Genomic DNA, 16,362 nt, shown 5'->3' on the forward strand with positions numbered 1-16,362 from the left:
GGCCAGTGTCACCAGCACCTCCCCCCCGGGGCCAGTGTCACCAGCACCCCCCGGGGCCAGTGTCACCAGCACCCCCCCGGGGCCAGTGTCACCAGCACCCCCCCGGGGCCAGTGTCACCAGCACCCCCCCGGGGCCAGTGTCACCAGCACCCACCCCCGGGGCCAGTGTCACCAGCACCCCCCCCCCGGGGCCAGTGTCACCAGCACCCCCCCCCGGGGCCAGTGTCACCAGCACCCCCCCCCCGGGGCCAGTGTCACCAGCACCCCCCCCCGGGGCCAGTGTCACCAGCACCCCCCCCCCCGGGGCCAGTGTCACCAGCACCCCCCGGGGCCAGTGTCACCAGCACCCACCCCCGGGGCCAGTGTCACCAGCACCCCCCCCCGGGGCCAGTGTCACCAGCACCCCCCCCCGGGGCCAGTGTCACCAGCACCCCCCCCCGGGGCCAGTGTCACCAGCACCCCCCCCGGGGCCAGTGTCACCAGCACCCCCCCCCGGGGCCAGTGTCACCAGCACCCCCCGGGGCCAGTGTCACCAGCACCCCCCCGGGGCCAGTGTCACCAGCACCCCCCCGGGGCCAGTGTCACCAGCACCCCCCCGGGGCCAGTGTCACCAGCACCCCCCCCCCCGGGGCCAGTGTCACCAGCACCCCCCCCCCCCCCGGGGCCAGTGTCACCAGCACCCCCCCCCCGGGGCCAGTGTCACCAGCACCCCCCCCCCGGGGCCAGTGTCACCAGCACCCCCCCCGGGGCCAGTGTCACCAGCACCCCCCGGGGCCAGTGTCACCAGCACCCCCCCGGGGCCAGTGTCACCAGCACCCCCCGGGGCCAGTGTCACCAGCACCCCCCCCCGGGGCCAGTGTCACCAGCACCCCCCCCGGGGCCAGTGTCACCAGCACCCCCCCCCCCCGGGGCTAGTGTCACCAGCACCCCCCCCCGGGGCCAGTGTCACCAGCACCTCCCCCCCGGGGCCAGTGTCACCAGCACCTCCCCCCCGGGGCCAGTGTCACCAGCACCCCCCCCCCCCGGGGCCAGTGTCACCAGCACCCCCCCCCGGGGCCAGTGTCACCAGCACCCCCCTTGGGGCCAGTGTCACCAGCACCCCCCGGGGCCAGTGTCACCAGCACCCCCCGGGGCCAGTGTCACCAGCACCCCCCCCGGGGCCAGTGTCACCAGCACCCCCCCGGGGCCAGTGTCACCAGCACCCCCCCGGGGCCAGTGTCACCAGCACCCCCCGGGGCCAGTGTCACCAGCACCCCCCCCCCGGGGCCAGTGTCACCAGCACCCCCCGGGGCCAGTGTCACCAGCACCCCCCGGGGCCAGTGTCACCAGCACCCCCCCGGGGCCAGTGTCACCAGCACCCCCCGGGGCCAGTGTCACCAGCACCCCCCCGGGGCCAGTGTCACCAGCACCCCCCGGGGCCAGTGTCACCAGCACCCCCCGGGGCCAGTGTCACCAGCACCCCCCCCCCGGGGCCAGTGTCACCAGCACCCCCCCGGGGCCAGTGTCACCAGCACCCCCCCCCGGGGCCAGTGTCACCAGCACCCCCCGGGGCCAGTGTCACCAGCACCCCCCCCCCCGGGGCCAGTGTCACCAGCACCCCCCCCCCGGGGCCAGTGTCACCAGCACCCCCCCCCGGGGCCAGTGTCACCAGCACCCCCCCCCCGGGGCCAGTGTCACCAGCACCCCCCCCGGGGCCAGTGTCACCAGCACCCCCCGGGGCCAGTGTCACCAGCACCCCCCCCCCCCGGGGCCAGTGTCACCAGCACCCCCCCGGGGCCAGTGTCACCAGCACCTCCCCCCCGGGGCCAGTGTCACCAGCACCCCCCGGGGCCAGTGTCACCAGCACCCCCCGGGGCCAGTGTCACCAGCACCCCCCCGGGGCCAGTGTCACCAGCACCCCCCCGGGGCCTGTGTCACCAGCACCCCCCCGGGGCCAGTGTCACCAGCACCCCCCCCCCGGGGCCAGTGTCACCAGCACCCCCCCGGGGCCAGTGTCACCAGCACCCCCCCCCGGGGCCAGTGTCACCAGCACCCCCCGGGGCCAGTGTCACCAGCACCCCCCCCCCCGGGGCCAGTGTCACCAGCACCCCCCCCCCCCCGGGCCAGTGTCACCAGCACCCCCCCCCCGGGGCCAGTGTCACCAGCACCCCCCCCCCGGGGCCAGTGTCACCAGCACCCCCCCCCCGGGGCCAGTGTCACCAGCACCCCCCGGGGCCAGTGTCACCAGCACCCCCCCCCCGGGGCCAGTGTCACCAGCACCCCCCCGGGGCCAGTGTCACCAGCACCCCCCCGGGGCCAGTGTCACCAGCACCTCCCCCCCGGGGCCAGTGTCACCAGCACCCCCCGGGGCCAGTGTCACCAGCACCCCCCCGGGGCCAGTGTCACCAGCACCCCCCCGGGGCCTGTGTCACCAGCACCCCCCCGGGGCCAGTGTCGCCAGCACCCCCCGGGGCCAGTGTCACCAGCACCCCCCCCCCGGGGCCAGTGTCACCAGCACCCCCCCCCCCGGGGCCAGTGTCACCAGCACCCCCCCCCCCCCGGGGCCAGTGTCACCAGCACCCCCCCCCGGGGCCAGTGTCACCAGCACCCCCCGGGGCCAGTGTCACCAGCACCCCCCCCCGGGGCCAGTGTCACCAGCACCCCCCCCCCCGGGGCCAGTGTCACCAGCACCCCCCGGGGGCCAGTGTCACCACCACCCCCCGGGCCAGTGTCACCACCACCCCCCGGGCCAGTGTCACCAGCACCCCCCGGGGCCAGTGTCACCAGCACCCCCCCGGGGCCAGTGTCACCAGCACCCCCCCGGGGCCAGTGTCACCAGCACCCCCCCGGGGCCAGTGTCACCACCACCCCCCGGGCCAGTGTCACCAGCACCCCCCGGGGCCAGTGTCACCAGCACCCCCCCGGGGCCAGTGTCACCAGCACCCCCCCGGGGCCAGTGTCACCACCACCCCGCCCCCCGGGGCCAGTGTCACCAGCACCCCGGGGCCAGTGTCACCAGCACCCCCCCGGGGCCAGTGTCACCAGCACCCCCCGGGGCCAGTGTCACCAGCACCCCCCGGGGCCAGTGTCACCAGCACCCCCCGGGGCCAGTGTCACCAGCACCCCCCGGGGCCAGTGTCACCAGCACCCCCCGGGGCCAGTGTCACCAGCACCCCCGGGACCAGTGTCACCAGCACCCCCCCGGGGCCAGTGTCACCAGCACCCCCCCGGGGCCAGTGTCACCAGCACCCCCCGGGGGCCAGTGTCACCAGCACCCCCCGGGGGCCAGTGTCACCAGCACCCACGTACTACAAACACAAATAATCGCCAACAGAACCTAAACACCTAACCTAACCTAACCTATATATGCACAATATGCTAATATATTATAATATTAATTTATATTTGAGAAAATTCCCGTTTTGAATGCACAGCATGTTAAAATTTATGAATGCGTCTGTGGGGTCGACCGCTGGATGGAATGGACTTGAGTGGAGGACCGTTGGCATAAACAGCTGGGGTTGGCGGGAGCATGGAATGGTCTTTGGTCCTTTGTTTATGAGGACGGGCTGACACAGGAGGGCTGTTAACCTGAGTAAGACTAGAGCAGCTGTGCTCACCCTAGGAATGAAGGAAAACGCTCCATTGAAAGGGAATGACCCCATGGGGTCCAGGGGGTCCCTGGGGGTCCAGGGGGGTCTAGGGGGGTCCTGGGGGTCCAGGGGGGTCTAGGGGGGTCCTGGGGGTCCAGGGGGGTCTAGGGGGGTCCTGGGGGTCTAGGGGGGTCTAGGGGGGTCCAGGGGGTCACGGGGGTCTAGGGGGGTCCTGGGGGTCATGGGGGTCCAGGTATGAGTTGGAGGTGTTTATCAAGTTTCCTTGGGAACGTGAGAGGGGTCTGTTAGTGATGTACTAAATGTAGACGATACTGAACATAATGGTAGAGGGGGGAGGGAGAGAGAGGGGGGGGAGGGAGAGAGAGGGGGGGGAGGGAGAGAGAGAAGGAGAGGGAGAGAGAGAAGGAGAGGGAGAGAGAGAAGGAGAGGGAGAGAGAGAAGGAGAGGGAGAGAGAGAAGGAGAGGGAGAGAGAGAAGGAGAGGGAGAGAGAGAAGGAGAGGGAGAGAGAGAAGGAGAGGGAGAGAGAGAAGGAGAGGGAGAGAGAGAAGGAGAGGGAGAGAGAGAAGGAGAGGGAGAGAGAGAAGGAGAGGGAGAGAGAGAAGGAGAGGGAGAGAGAGAAGGAGAGGGAGAGAGAGAAGGAGAGGGAGAGAGAGAAGGAGAGGGAGAGAGAGAAGGAGAGGGAGAGAGAGAAGGAGAGGGAGAGAGAGAAGGAGAGGGAGAGAGAGAGAGAGAGAGAGAGAGAGAGAGAGAGAGAGAGAGAGAGAGAGAGAGAGAGAGAGAGAGAGAGAGAGAGAGAGAGAGAGAGAGAGAGAGAGAGAGAGAGAGAGAGAGAGAGAGAGAGAGAGAGAGAGAGAGAGAGAGAGAGAGAGAGAGAGAGAGAGAGAGAGAGAGAGAGAGAGAGACAGACAGACAGACAGACAGACAGACAGACAGACAGACAGACAGACAGACAGACAGACAGACAGACAGACAGACAGACAGACAGACAGACAGAGACAGACAGACAGACAGACAGACAGACAGACAGACAGCCAGCCAGCCAGCCAGCCAGCCAGCCAGCCAGCCAGCCAGCCAGCCAGCCAGCCAGCCAGCCAGCCACACAGTAACCACCAGGTGCAGCGTGTCTCAACAACAAACCATAATCTGGTTGTATATTTACCCACAAACCAATGTAGAAAACGTCATTTCTCCATTTTCTAATATATAGTTTGGTCCCCCCCACCCACCTCCGGCACAGCTGGTAAACCCAAACACTAATACACCCGTTAATCTCTCCCTAAACACCTTCCTACATCCAATGAAACCAAGAATTAATTATTTGAATCTGTTAAGATCCCGTTATAAGTCCCATGATACAAACGTTGAGCAACATTGGCAGTAAACTAGTTCGCAACTTCCCAGCGCCCCAAAGTTGCAAAAATAATGCTATTCTGGGCCTGTAATAGGCACCATAAGGCCCGGAAAGAAAGACATTCCGTCCCTTAATCTGGAGATTTGCGTTCCCGAAGCGCCAGAAATCCGATCGAGATATTGTCGCCAGATTTACTATGTCGAGGAATTTGGGGTGAACAGTTTTTCTGCCATTTTCTATTTCTGAGTCAATGAGTCTCGGGGCGAGATACGTGCATCGCTATTTTCCGCGCGTGAAGAATTCGCGGCGAGACGTGAGTATTATTTTCTCCAGGTGTTCATTTATTTGTATCACAGAGACAAATTACAATTACGGAGACAATGCCAGACTAACAATTATTACTCTGGAGTCTGGGTACGCTGACCCCACAACCGCTCCGAGGGTTCAGCTTCAGCTCTTGGGCCTGCGCCGTCATTTTCACTTGGTGTACAGTCCGTCCTGCTAAGGATGTCCAACGTTAAGAAAACGGTCAATTTAACGTGCCCTTATCCTAACCTGCCAGAAGACCCAAAACAGAAAACGGGACAGTACGTCATTTTCGCCAGCTGCTTCTATTTTCTAGTACGACAATTTTTGGTCTTGTGTAACGCCTAAGTGCGAAAAGCGACGTTCTTTGTAGGAGGCCAGGCTGTAGGAGGCCAGGCTGTAGGAGGCCAGGCTGTAGGAGGCCAGGCTGTAGGAGGACAGGTTGTAGGAGGCCAGGCTGTACGAGGCCAGGCTGTAGGAGGAAAGGCTGTAGGAGGAAAGGCTGTAGGAGGCCAGGCTGTAGGAGGCCAGGCTGTAGGAGGCCAGGCTGTAGGAGGCCAGGCTGTACGAGGACAGGCTGTACGAGGACAGGCTGTACGAGGACAGGCTGTACGAGGACAGGCTGTACGAGGACAGGCTGTACGAGGACAGGCTGTACGAGGCCAGGCTGTACGAGGCCAGGCTGTACGAGGCCAGGCTGTACGAGGCCAGGCTGTACGAGGCCAGGCTGTACGAGGCCAGGCTGTACGAGGCCAGGCTATAGGAGGCCAGGCTGTACGAGGCCAGGCTGTACGAGGCCAGGCTGTACGAGGCCAGGCTGTACGAGGCCAGGCTGTAGGAGGGCCAGGCTGTACGAGGCCAGGCTGTACGAGGACAGGCTGTACGAGGACAGGCTGTACGAGGCCAGGCTCTACGAGGCCAGGCTCTACGAGGCCAGGCTCTACGAGGCCAGGCTGTAGCGGCCTGGTTCCTTCATCTGTTCCGAGTTATTAATCCAGGCGCGCGGTGACGTTTACCGCGTCCAGTCTGAACCCGACGGATTCCAGAACGGATTCTTGCGGGTAACCCAACAATGACGCGCCACCCGCGACTACCGGGTGCACCACTGGTGCCACCACCGACCACCTCTGTCACCCAGGCACGCCCCCACCCCAGGCACGGCCACCGTCAAGGCACGACCACCGTGCCCATAGGCTCCCAGTTCTTCTCTCATTTCCATTTTCCCTATCTGCCTCTCCCCCTGGGGGCGGTGTGTGGTGGTCAGGTCACCCTGGGGCTCCTGACGCACCAGGGGCGCCCAGAGGTCACCCTCCCCCCCATGGTCACCAGCCCACCGTGGGAGACGCTGGACCCGCCTCCTATTAACGGCACTAAGGTCACTAGCTCCTGTGCCTTCTTGTACCTCCCTCTGTCCTTAAACAAAAGGGAGAAACGAGGGAATTATGTTACTGGGTCTCCCCCTCACTTCCCCTTCCTCTCTTCCGGGACTCGCACAGGGGGTTAAATGTAAGGATTTGGGAAGGAGTTCTCCCCCTCATCCCCTAGCTCACGTTCCCCAGCTCCCCCCTCTCTCCCCCAGCTCCCTCTCACCTCTTTCAATGAGGCGAAAGAGGGCGGAGATTACATGGTAGGGAGTCCCTCTAGTGGTAGGGAGTCCCTCTAGTGGTAGGGAGTCCCTCTAGTGGTAGGGAGTCCCTCTAGTGGTAAGGAGTCCCTCTAGTGGTAGGGAGTCCCTCTAGTGGTAGGGAGTCCCTCTAGTGGTAGGGAGTCCCTCTAGTGGTAGGGAGTCCCTCTAGTGGTAGGGAGTCCCTCTAGTGGTAGGGAGTCCCTCTAGTGGTAGGGAGTCCCTCTAGTGGTAGGGAGCCCCTCTAGTGGTAGGGAGTCCCTCTAGTGGTAGGGAGCCCCTCTAGTGGTAGGGAGTCCCTCTAGTGGTAGGGAGCCCCTCTAGTGGTAGGGAGTCCCTCTAGTGGTAGGGAGTCCCTCTAGTGGTAGAGCACACGGCTTGACAAGGCCATGGTGGAAGGTTCGCGCCCCCTCACAGCCCTGGTGGATGTTTTGAGTGAGGTGCTCCTAGTCTGGCGCTGGAGGCGTCGCCTCGTCAACACAAGTCGTCGCTTTTGTCTAAGTGTTCAGCAAACAGCTGTCCTGGAAGCCTCCGCGTTGTCACTGCTCACTTTACCCCACCTGGTTGATGGGGCTCTGGGAGTTCTTCTACTCCCCCAACTTGTGAGAGTTTGGTCCACCAGGCTGTTGCTTGGAGCGGCCCGCAGGCCCACATATACCTGGTTGATGGGCCACATATACCTGCTTGATGGGGTTCTGGGAGTTCTTCTACTGCCCAAGCCCGGCCCGAGGCCAGGCTTGACTTGTGAGAGTTTGGTCCACCAGGCTGTTGCTTGGAGCGGCCCGCAGGCCCACATATACCTGGTTGATGGGGTTCTGGGAGTTCTTCTACTGCCCAAGCCCGGCCCGAGGCCAGGCTTGACTTGTGAGAGTTTGGTCCACCAGGCTGTTGCTTGGAGCGGCCCGCAGGCCCACATACCCACCACAGCCCGGTTGGTCCGGCACTCCTTGGAGGAAACAATCTAGTTTTCTCTTGAAGATGTCCACGGTTGTTCCGGCAATATTTCTTATGCTCGCTGGGAGGACGTTGAACAACCGCGGACCTCTGATGTTTATACAGTGTTCTCTGATTGTGCCTATGGCACCTCTGTTCTTCACTGGTTCTATTCTGCATTTTCTTCCATATCGTTCACTCCAGTACGTTGTTATTTTGCTGTGTAGATTTGGGACCTGGCACTCCAGTATTTTCCATGTGTATATTATTTGGTATCTCTCTCGTCTTCTTTCTAGTGAGTACATTTGGAGGGCTTTGAGATGATCCCAATAATTTAGGTGCTTTATCTCGTCTATGCGTGCCGTATATGTTCTTTGTATTCCCTCTATTTCAGCAATCTCTCCTGCTCTGAAGGGGGAAGTGAGTACTGAGCAGTACTCAAGACGGGAGACACACAAGTGACTTGAAGAGTACAACCATTGTGATGGGATCCCTGGATTTCAAAGTTCTCGTAATCCATCCTATCATTTTTCTGGCTGTCGCAATATTTGCTTGGTTATGCTCCCTAAACGTTAGGTCGTCAGACATCATTATTCCCAAATCCTTTACATGTTGCTTTCCTACTATGGGCAGATTTGATTGTGTTTTGTATCCTGTATTATGTTTAAGGTCCTCATTTTTACCGTACCTGAGTACCTGGAATTTATCACTGTTAAACATCATGTTATTTTCTGTTGCCCAGTCGAAAACTTTATTAATATCAGCTTGAAGTTTTTCAATGTCTTCAGCAGAGGTAATTTTCATACTGATTTTTGTGTCATCTGCAAAGGATGACACGAAGCTGTGACTTGTATTTTTGTCTATATCTGATATGAGAATAAGGAAAAGCAGCGGTGCAAGGACTGTACCTTGAGGTATAAAGCTATTAACTGCGCTCGGACTCGATTTTATATGGTTGACTGTTACTCTTTGTGTTCTGTTTGACTGAAAACTGAGTATCCAGCGTCCTACTTTACCAGTTATTCTCATTGACCTCATTTTGTGTGCTATCACTCCATGGTCACATTTATCGAAAGCCTTTGCGAAGTCCGTGTATATCACATCAGCATTCTATTTTTTTCTAATGCCTCAGTGACTTTGTCGTAGTGCTCAAGTAGCTGTGAGAGGCACGATCTTCCCGCTCGAAATCCATGTTGGCCTGGGTTGTGAAGGTCATTGGTCTCCATGAAACTGGTGACCTGACTCCTCGACACTCTTATTGTGCGTACACCAGCACCACGTGTGTACACCTGCACATGTGTACACCTGCACCACCAGCGTTGATCCGTCTTTTCCTTTCATGATTATTACTGTCAGTTACTCTCAGTTCTCAGTAACTTACCAATGCCTCGGGGCGGGATTATCTAAGACGAGGCATTAAGGCTCCCAAACACAGTGTTTAAAATAAAGAACCTGGGGCCAGATTCACGAAGCAGTTACGCAAGTGCTTACGAACCTGGGGCCAGATTCACGAATCAGTTACGCAAGTGCTTACGAACCTGGGGCCAGATTCACGAATCAGTTACGCAAGTGCTTACGAACCTGGGGCCAGATTCACGAAGCAGTTACGCAAGTGCTTACGAACCTGGGGCCAGATTCACGAAGCAGTTACGCAAGTGTTTACGAACCTGGGGCCAGATTCACGAAGCAGTTACGCAAGTGCTTACGAACCTGGGGCCAGATTCACGAAGCAGTTACGCAAGTGTTTACGAACCTGGGGCCAGATTCACGAAGCAGTTACGCAAGTGTTTACGAACCTGTGGCCAGATTCACGAATCAGTTACGCAAGTGCTTACGAACCTGTGGCCAGATTCACGAATCAGTTACGCAAGTGCTTACGAACCTGGGGCCAGATTCACGAATCAGTTACGCAAGTGCTTACGAACCTGGGGCCAGATTCACGAATCAGTTACGCAAGTGTTTACGAACCTGGGGCCAGATTCACGAATCAGTTACGCAAGTGCTTACGAACCTGGGGCCAGATTCACGAAGCAGTTACGCAAGTGTTTACGAACCTGGGGCCAGATTCAGGAAGCAGTTACGCAAGTGTTTACGAACCTGGGGCCAGATTCACGAAGCAGTTACGCAAGTGTTTACGAACCTGGGGCCAGATTCACGAAGCAGTTACGCAAGTGTTTACGAACTTGGGGCCAGATTCACGAAGCAGTTACGCAAGTGTTTACGAACCTGGGGCCAGATTCACGAAGCAGTTACGCAAGTGCTTACGAACCTGGGGCCAGATTCACGAAGCAGTTACTCAAGGACTTACGAACCTGGGGCCAGATTCACGAAGCAGTTACGCAAGTGCTTACGAACCTGGGGCCAGATTCACGAAACAGTTACGCAAGGACTTACGAACGTGTACATCTTTCCTCAATCTTTGACGGCTTTGGTTACATTTATTAAACAGTTTACAAGCATGAAAACTTGCCAATCAACTGTTGTTATTGTTATAAACAGCCTCCTGGTGCTTCCGAGCTCATTAACTGTTTAATAATTGTAAACAAAGCCGCCAAAGATTGAGGAAAAATGGACACGTTCGTAAGTGCTTGCGTAACTGCTTCGTGCATCTGGCCCCAGGTTCGTAAGTGCTTGTGTAACTGCTTCGTGAATCTGGCTCCAGGTTACTGGGTAAGTAAACTTAAACTGTAAACAGCTGCCAAGCGGACAGCGTCCGGGAGTCATAGTTCAAAGGGCCGGGTTCGATTCCTGGCTGAAGCAGAAACAAATGGGGAGAGATTCTTTTACCCGATGCCCCTGTTCACCTAGCAGTAAACAGGTCCCTTTGAGCTAGACAGCTGCTACTGACTGTATCCTGGGAATGTGTTAGACAAATATGGAGTGGATATAGAGGAAAGTAAGTCAGGACATTAGACAAGCGTTGGTATAGAAAGGCGGGGTCCAAGAGCTAATAGCTCGACTTTGACGAACAAATAACAAACACATACCAATAGAGCCCAGGGACGAGCGAGTTCGATCCCAAGGCACGGCTAAAGCATTGTCCCACATCAGAGAGGCCGAGAACTACTACTGTTTCAAATTTAGGTACTCAGAACGAAGTGTCCAGGTAGCACGGGCTACGGTGATCCCGTACCCGGCCGAGAACATCACATCACAGATATATAACCCACCGGGGGGTTATAGGGGAGCCGGTCGGCCGAGCGGACAGCACGCGGGACTTGTGATCCTGTGGTCCTGGGGTCGATCCCAGGCGCCGGCGAGAAACAATGGGCAGAGTTTCTTTCACCCTATGCCCCTGTTACCTAGCAGTAAAATAGGTACCTGGGTGTTAGTCAGCTGTCACGGGCTGCTTCCTGGGGGTGGAGGCCTGGTCGAGGACCGGGCCGCGGGGACACTAAAAAGCCCCGAAATCATCTCAAGATAACCTCAAGATAACCACCGTCCTGGGGGGAGGGGGGGGGGGGCACTCACCTCGATCTCCTGGAGCTGGTCCTCTATGACGGCGTGCTGGTGCTTTATGTTGGACTCCAGCTCCCGGTTCCTCTCCAGCAGGGTCTTGCCCAGCTCAGCCGCCAACTGCAGGTCTGTTGGACACACAAGGGAAGAACCTCATTATATTCTCCACAACTGCTCATGTATTTCAGTGTGTGTGTGTGTGTGGTGTGGTGTGGTGTGTGTGTGTGTGTGTGTGTGTGTGTGTGTGTGTGGTGTGTGTGGTGTGTGTGTGTGTGTGTGTGGTGTGTGTGGTGTGTGTGTGTGTGTGTGTGGTGTGGTGTGTGTGTGTGTGTGTGTGGGTGTGTGTGGTGTGTGTGGTGTGTGTGGTGTGTGTGGTGTGTGTGTGTGTGTGTGTGTGTGTGTGTGTGTGTGTGTGTGTGTGTGTGTGTGTGTGTGTGTGTGTGTGTGTGTGTGTGTGTGGTGTGTGTGGTGTGTGTGTGTGTGTGTGTGTGTGTGTGTGTGTGTGTGTGTGTGTGTGTGTGTGTGTGTGTGTGTGTGTGTGTGTGTGTGGTGTGTGTGTGTGGTGTGTGTGTGTGTGTGTGTGTGTGTGTGTGGGTGTGGTGTGTGTGTGTGTGTGTGTGTGTGTGTGTGTGTGTGTGTGTGTGTGTGTGTGTGTGTGTGTGTAATTGGGATCATAATTGTGGTGGTGATGGTGATAATTGTGTTGATAATGACAGTGGATGGAGATGGTTGTGGTGGTAGTGGCGGCCTTACACTATACTGACACTAAGAGCACAAGACGTGAACCCGCATGTAATTGGACTCATGGAAACAAAACTATCAGGAATCATAATGAATGCAGTGTTTCCCCCCCAGGACTACACTGTAATAAGGAAAGCGGGAAGGAGGCGGAGTGGCCCTATACTGATGAGAAAGGAATGGAGTTTCGAGATGGTTAGTCTGCACTGTGAGGGGTTCAAAGGCTTCATAACAGGCACCATGATGATGGGAGAACGAAGAGTAGAACATAAAAACATAAGAACAAAGGTAACTGCAGAAGGCCTATTGACCCATACGAGGCAGCTCCTATTTATAACCACCCAATCCCACTCATATACATGTCCAACCCACGTTTGAAACAATCGAGGGACCCCACCTCCACCACGTTATGCAGTAATTGTTTCCACATATCTACAACCCTGTTACCGAACCGGTATTTACCCAAGTCTTTCCTGAACCTAAACTTATCCAATTTATAATCATTGTTTCGTGTTCTGTCTTGTGATGATACTTTTAATACCCCTATTAATACCCCCTTTGCTATGCCCATTCACCCACTTGTCCACCTTTATCATGTCACCCCTAGTTCTATATCACTGCTAGTAGTAGCAATGATATATAACCCACCACCAAATGACAGAAGAACCAGGCAAGAGTATGATAGAAACAACATGGCGGTCAACACTATAATTGAGAGGGCAGCCTCTCCTGCCTGGAGAAATCTATCCCATCTGCTCATCATGGGGGACTTCAATCACAGGATAAACTGGGAAAACAAGGAACCACACGGAGGTGAGGAAACATGGAGAGCCAAACTATTGGAAGGTGCGACAGAAAACTTTTTAAGTCAGCATGTCAGGGGACCCACAAGAATGAGAAGCAACGATGAACAAGAACAACCCGTCCTCGACTCAAGTCCATTACATCCAGCGGTCGACCCCACAGACGCATTCATAAATTTTAACATGCTGTTTATTCAGAACGGGAATTTTCTCAAATATAAATTAATATTATAATATATTAGCATATTGTGCCTATATAGGCATCGGTTAGGTTAGGTGTTTAGGGTATGTTGGCGATTATTTGTTTTTGTAGTACGTGGGTGAAGCATTTACAGCGTTGTGGTTTGAATAAAATTTGTCAGTGAAGCACTTGTTCCGGAAGTGTTCGAACGTCAGCAGTTGTGAGTCGTGTGTAAACCGTTTTTCATTCATAAACAGCTGGGGGTTTGGCGGGTGCATGGAATCACTTTTGGGTCTTTGTATGTAGGACGGACTGACCAGGGTGTCTCGACCTAGTCTTTTTTTTTTTTTTTTTGAGATATATACAAGAGTTGTTACATTGTACAGAACGACTCTCTGAACGACTCCGACATAAGGGAAAACGGTTTTGAAGCCCCCGTGGGAATGAGTGATCACAGTGTACTGGTGTTTTTTGAGTACCTGGTCGAAGTAGGGTTAAGGTACTCAAGGAAGACCCCGGAAAACAAGAGGCCGACATTCCGGAAAAGAAACTATGAGGAGATAAGGAAATTCCTAACAGATATAGCTTGGGAAACAGAGCTCAGAGGAATGGCGGCCCAAGCAATTACGGACTACATCACACAGAAGTGTAAGGAGGCGGCAGACAAGTTCGTCCTACTCGTTCGTCCTAAGGGTGGCACGTAGCCTGGTGGATAGCGCGCAGGACTCGTGATTCTGTGGCGCGGGTTCGATTCCCGCACGAGGCAGAAACAAATGGGCAAAGTTTCTTTCACCCTGAATGCCCCTGTTACCTAGCAGTAAATAGGTACCTGGGAGTTAGTCAGCTGTCACGGGCTGCTTCCTGGGGGTGGAGGCCTGGTCGAGGACCGGGCCGCGGGGACACTAAAAAGCCCCGAAATCATCTCAAGATAACCTCAAGAAGATACTCCAAGAGTAAAACATGAAATGCAGCAAAGAAACCATGGTTTAATCAGAGATGTAAGCAAACAAAGCAACTAAGTACAAGGGCGTGGAGAAACTATAGTAATAACAGGACACTTGAGAGCAGAGAAAGATACCAGAGCACCAGGAATAAATACATCAGGTTGAGAAGAGAGGCAGAGTGACTATTTGAAAATGACATAGCGAGAAAGGCAAAGACTCAACCTAAATTGCTGCACAGCCACATCAGGAGAAAAACAACAGTGAAGGAACAGATAATGAAAGTGAGGATAAGGGCAGACAGATTCACTACAAACGACAAGTGTGAAAAAAACTCAATAATAAATTTCAGGAGGTCTTCATAGTAGAGCAAGAAGTCCCAGAGATAACAGAGGAAATATCAAACCAGACACCACTAGAGGAGTTTGTGATTACCAGTGGGGAGGTGAGGAAGCATCTGCTAGAGTTGGATGGGACAAAGGCTATAGGCCCGAATGGAATATCACCGTGGATAGTAAGGAGCAGAAGCTCTGTGCCAGCCACTCTCCATGGTGTACAACAAATCCCTGCTAACAGGTGAACTGCCCAAAATTTGGAAGATGGCCAATATACTCCCAATATACAAGAAGTGTAATAGACAGGAGGCACTTAACTACAGGCCAGAGTCCTTAACTTGCATACCATGCAAGATGATGGAGAAGAGTGTGCGAAAGTAACCAGTGGAACATCTGGAACGAAAGAACTTTGTAACAACATCAGCATGGGTTCAGGGATGGCAAGTCCTGCCTCACAGGATTAATTGAATTCTACGATCAGGCAACACAAATTAGGCAAGAAAGAGAGAGGTGGGCAGACTGTATATTTTTGGGTTGCCAGAAAGCCTTTGACACAGTACCACACAAGAGACTAGTGCACAAGCTGTAGTTGCAGGCAGGAGTGAAAGGGAAGCTGGATAAGGGAGTACCTAACCAACAGAAGACAGCGAGTCATTGTGAGGGGTGAAGCCTCAGATTGGCGAGACGTCACAGGTGGAGTTCCGCAGGGATCAGTCCTTGGACCTATACTGTTTCTGATATATGTAAATGATCTCCCAGAGAGTATAGAATCATTCCTCTCATTGTTTGCTGATGATGCAAAAATTATGAGGAGGATTAAGGCAGAAGATAGTATAAGGCTACAATGTGACCTAGACAAACTGGAGGAATGGTCCAACAAATGGCTACTAAAGTTCAACCCAAGTAAATGTAAGGTGATGAGACTAGGCGGAGGAGACCAGACACAGGATACCGAATGGGAGAGGAAGTTCTTTGCAAAACAGAGAGAAAGATCTAGGAGTTGATATCACACCAACTCTGTCTCCTGAAGCCCACATTAAAAGAATAACATCTGCGGCGTATGCGAGACTGACTAACATCAGAACTGCCTTCAGGAACCTGTGTAAGGAATCATTCAGAACCTTGTATACCACATATGTAAGACCAATCCTGGAGTATGCGGCCACAGCATGGAGCCCGTACCTTGTCAAGCACAAGGCGAAGCTGGAAAAAGTTCAGAGGTATGCCACTAGGCTAGTCCCAGAACTAAGAGGCATGAGTTACGAGGAACCACACACATATGGGCCACGCGGCTGAGTGGACAGCGCTCTGGGGTCGTAGTCCTAAGGGCCCGGTTTCGATCCCTGGCAGAGGCAGAAACTGATGACCAGAGGTTCTTTCACCCATGATGCCCTGTTCACCTAGCAGTAAATAGGTACCTGGGAACGAGACAGCTGCTACGGGCTGCTTCTTGGGGTGTGTGTACTCACCTAGCTGTGCTTGCGGGGGGGGGGGGCTGAACTGTGGCAGTATTACTGTGAGTGTGAGGCCTCACCTCACGCTCCAGTGAGTGGAACTTGAAGAGCAAGACCCATGTTTATGAGGGCATGACGGACGCTGATTGGTTCTCTCCTCATTGTTATGAGGTCCGTCTCCTCCCCACCAACCATGACCTCTAAGTCATAGCGGTTGGGCTTACTAAATTATGTTGAGCTTAGCTATCCGGAATTAAATTAAAGGTAACTGATACAGGAGAGATGAGGTGACCATTAAGGAGGGGGAGAGTGGTGGAGGCGGTCGACCACAACTACACCATCTTCAGGTTATCTTGAGATGATTTCGGGGCTTAGCGTCCCCGCGGCCCGGTCCTCCACCAGGCCTCCAGCAACCAGGCCATCACCAGCCAACTACACACAACTGTGACGAAAATGGGATCATATTCTTGGTGGACCTCCGCCCCCAGTAACACCCCCCGTGACCTGTCCGGTACACGTGTGTTCAACACTACCAATTACACATTCCCTCATGTTCAGATGAACAACTTGCAGCCACTAAGGAACCACCAATACAACGACACACTGCCTGACGCAGCCAAGGTTCCGTAAGGACTCTTCAACTCCT

General features: G+C 55.5%; 1 protein-coding gene across 9 annotated transcripts in view; it reads right to left on the minus strand.

Moving 5' to 3' along the window:
- Cen (cerebellar degeneration-related protein 2-like) overlaps positions 1-16,362 on the minus strand; it is a 621,507-nt gene that overhangs the window by 84,154 nt on the left and 520,991 nt on the right. For all 9 annotated transcript variants that reach the window (XM_069314440.1, XM_069314434.1, XM_069314438.1 and 6 more), the window contains one exon: positions 11,280-11,392. In XM_069314440.1, the coding sequence (XP_069170541.1) occupies positions 11,280-11,392 (113 nt within the window). The remainder of the gene's footprint in view (positions 1-11,279; positions 11,393-16,362) is intronic.

This window comes from Procambarus clarkii, chromosome 79 (genome assembly GCF_040958095.1).
Source record: "Procambarus clarkii isolate CNS0578487 chromosome 79, FALCON_Pclarkii_2.0, whole genome shotgun sequence".
NCBI lineage: Eukaryota > Metazoa > Arthropoda > Malacostraca > Decapoda > Cambaridae > Procambarus > Procambarus clarkii.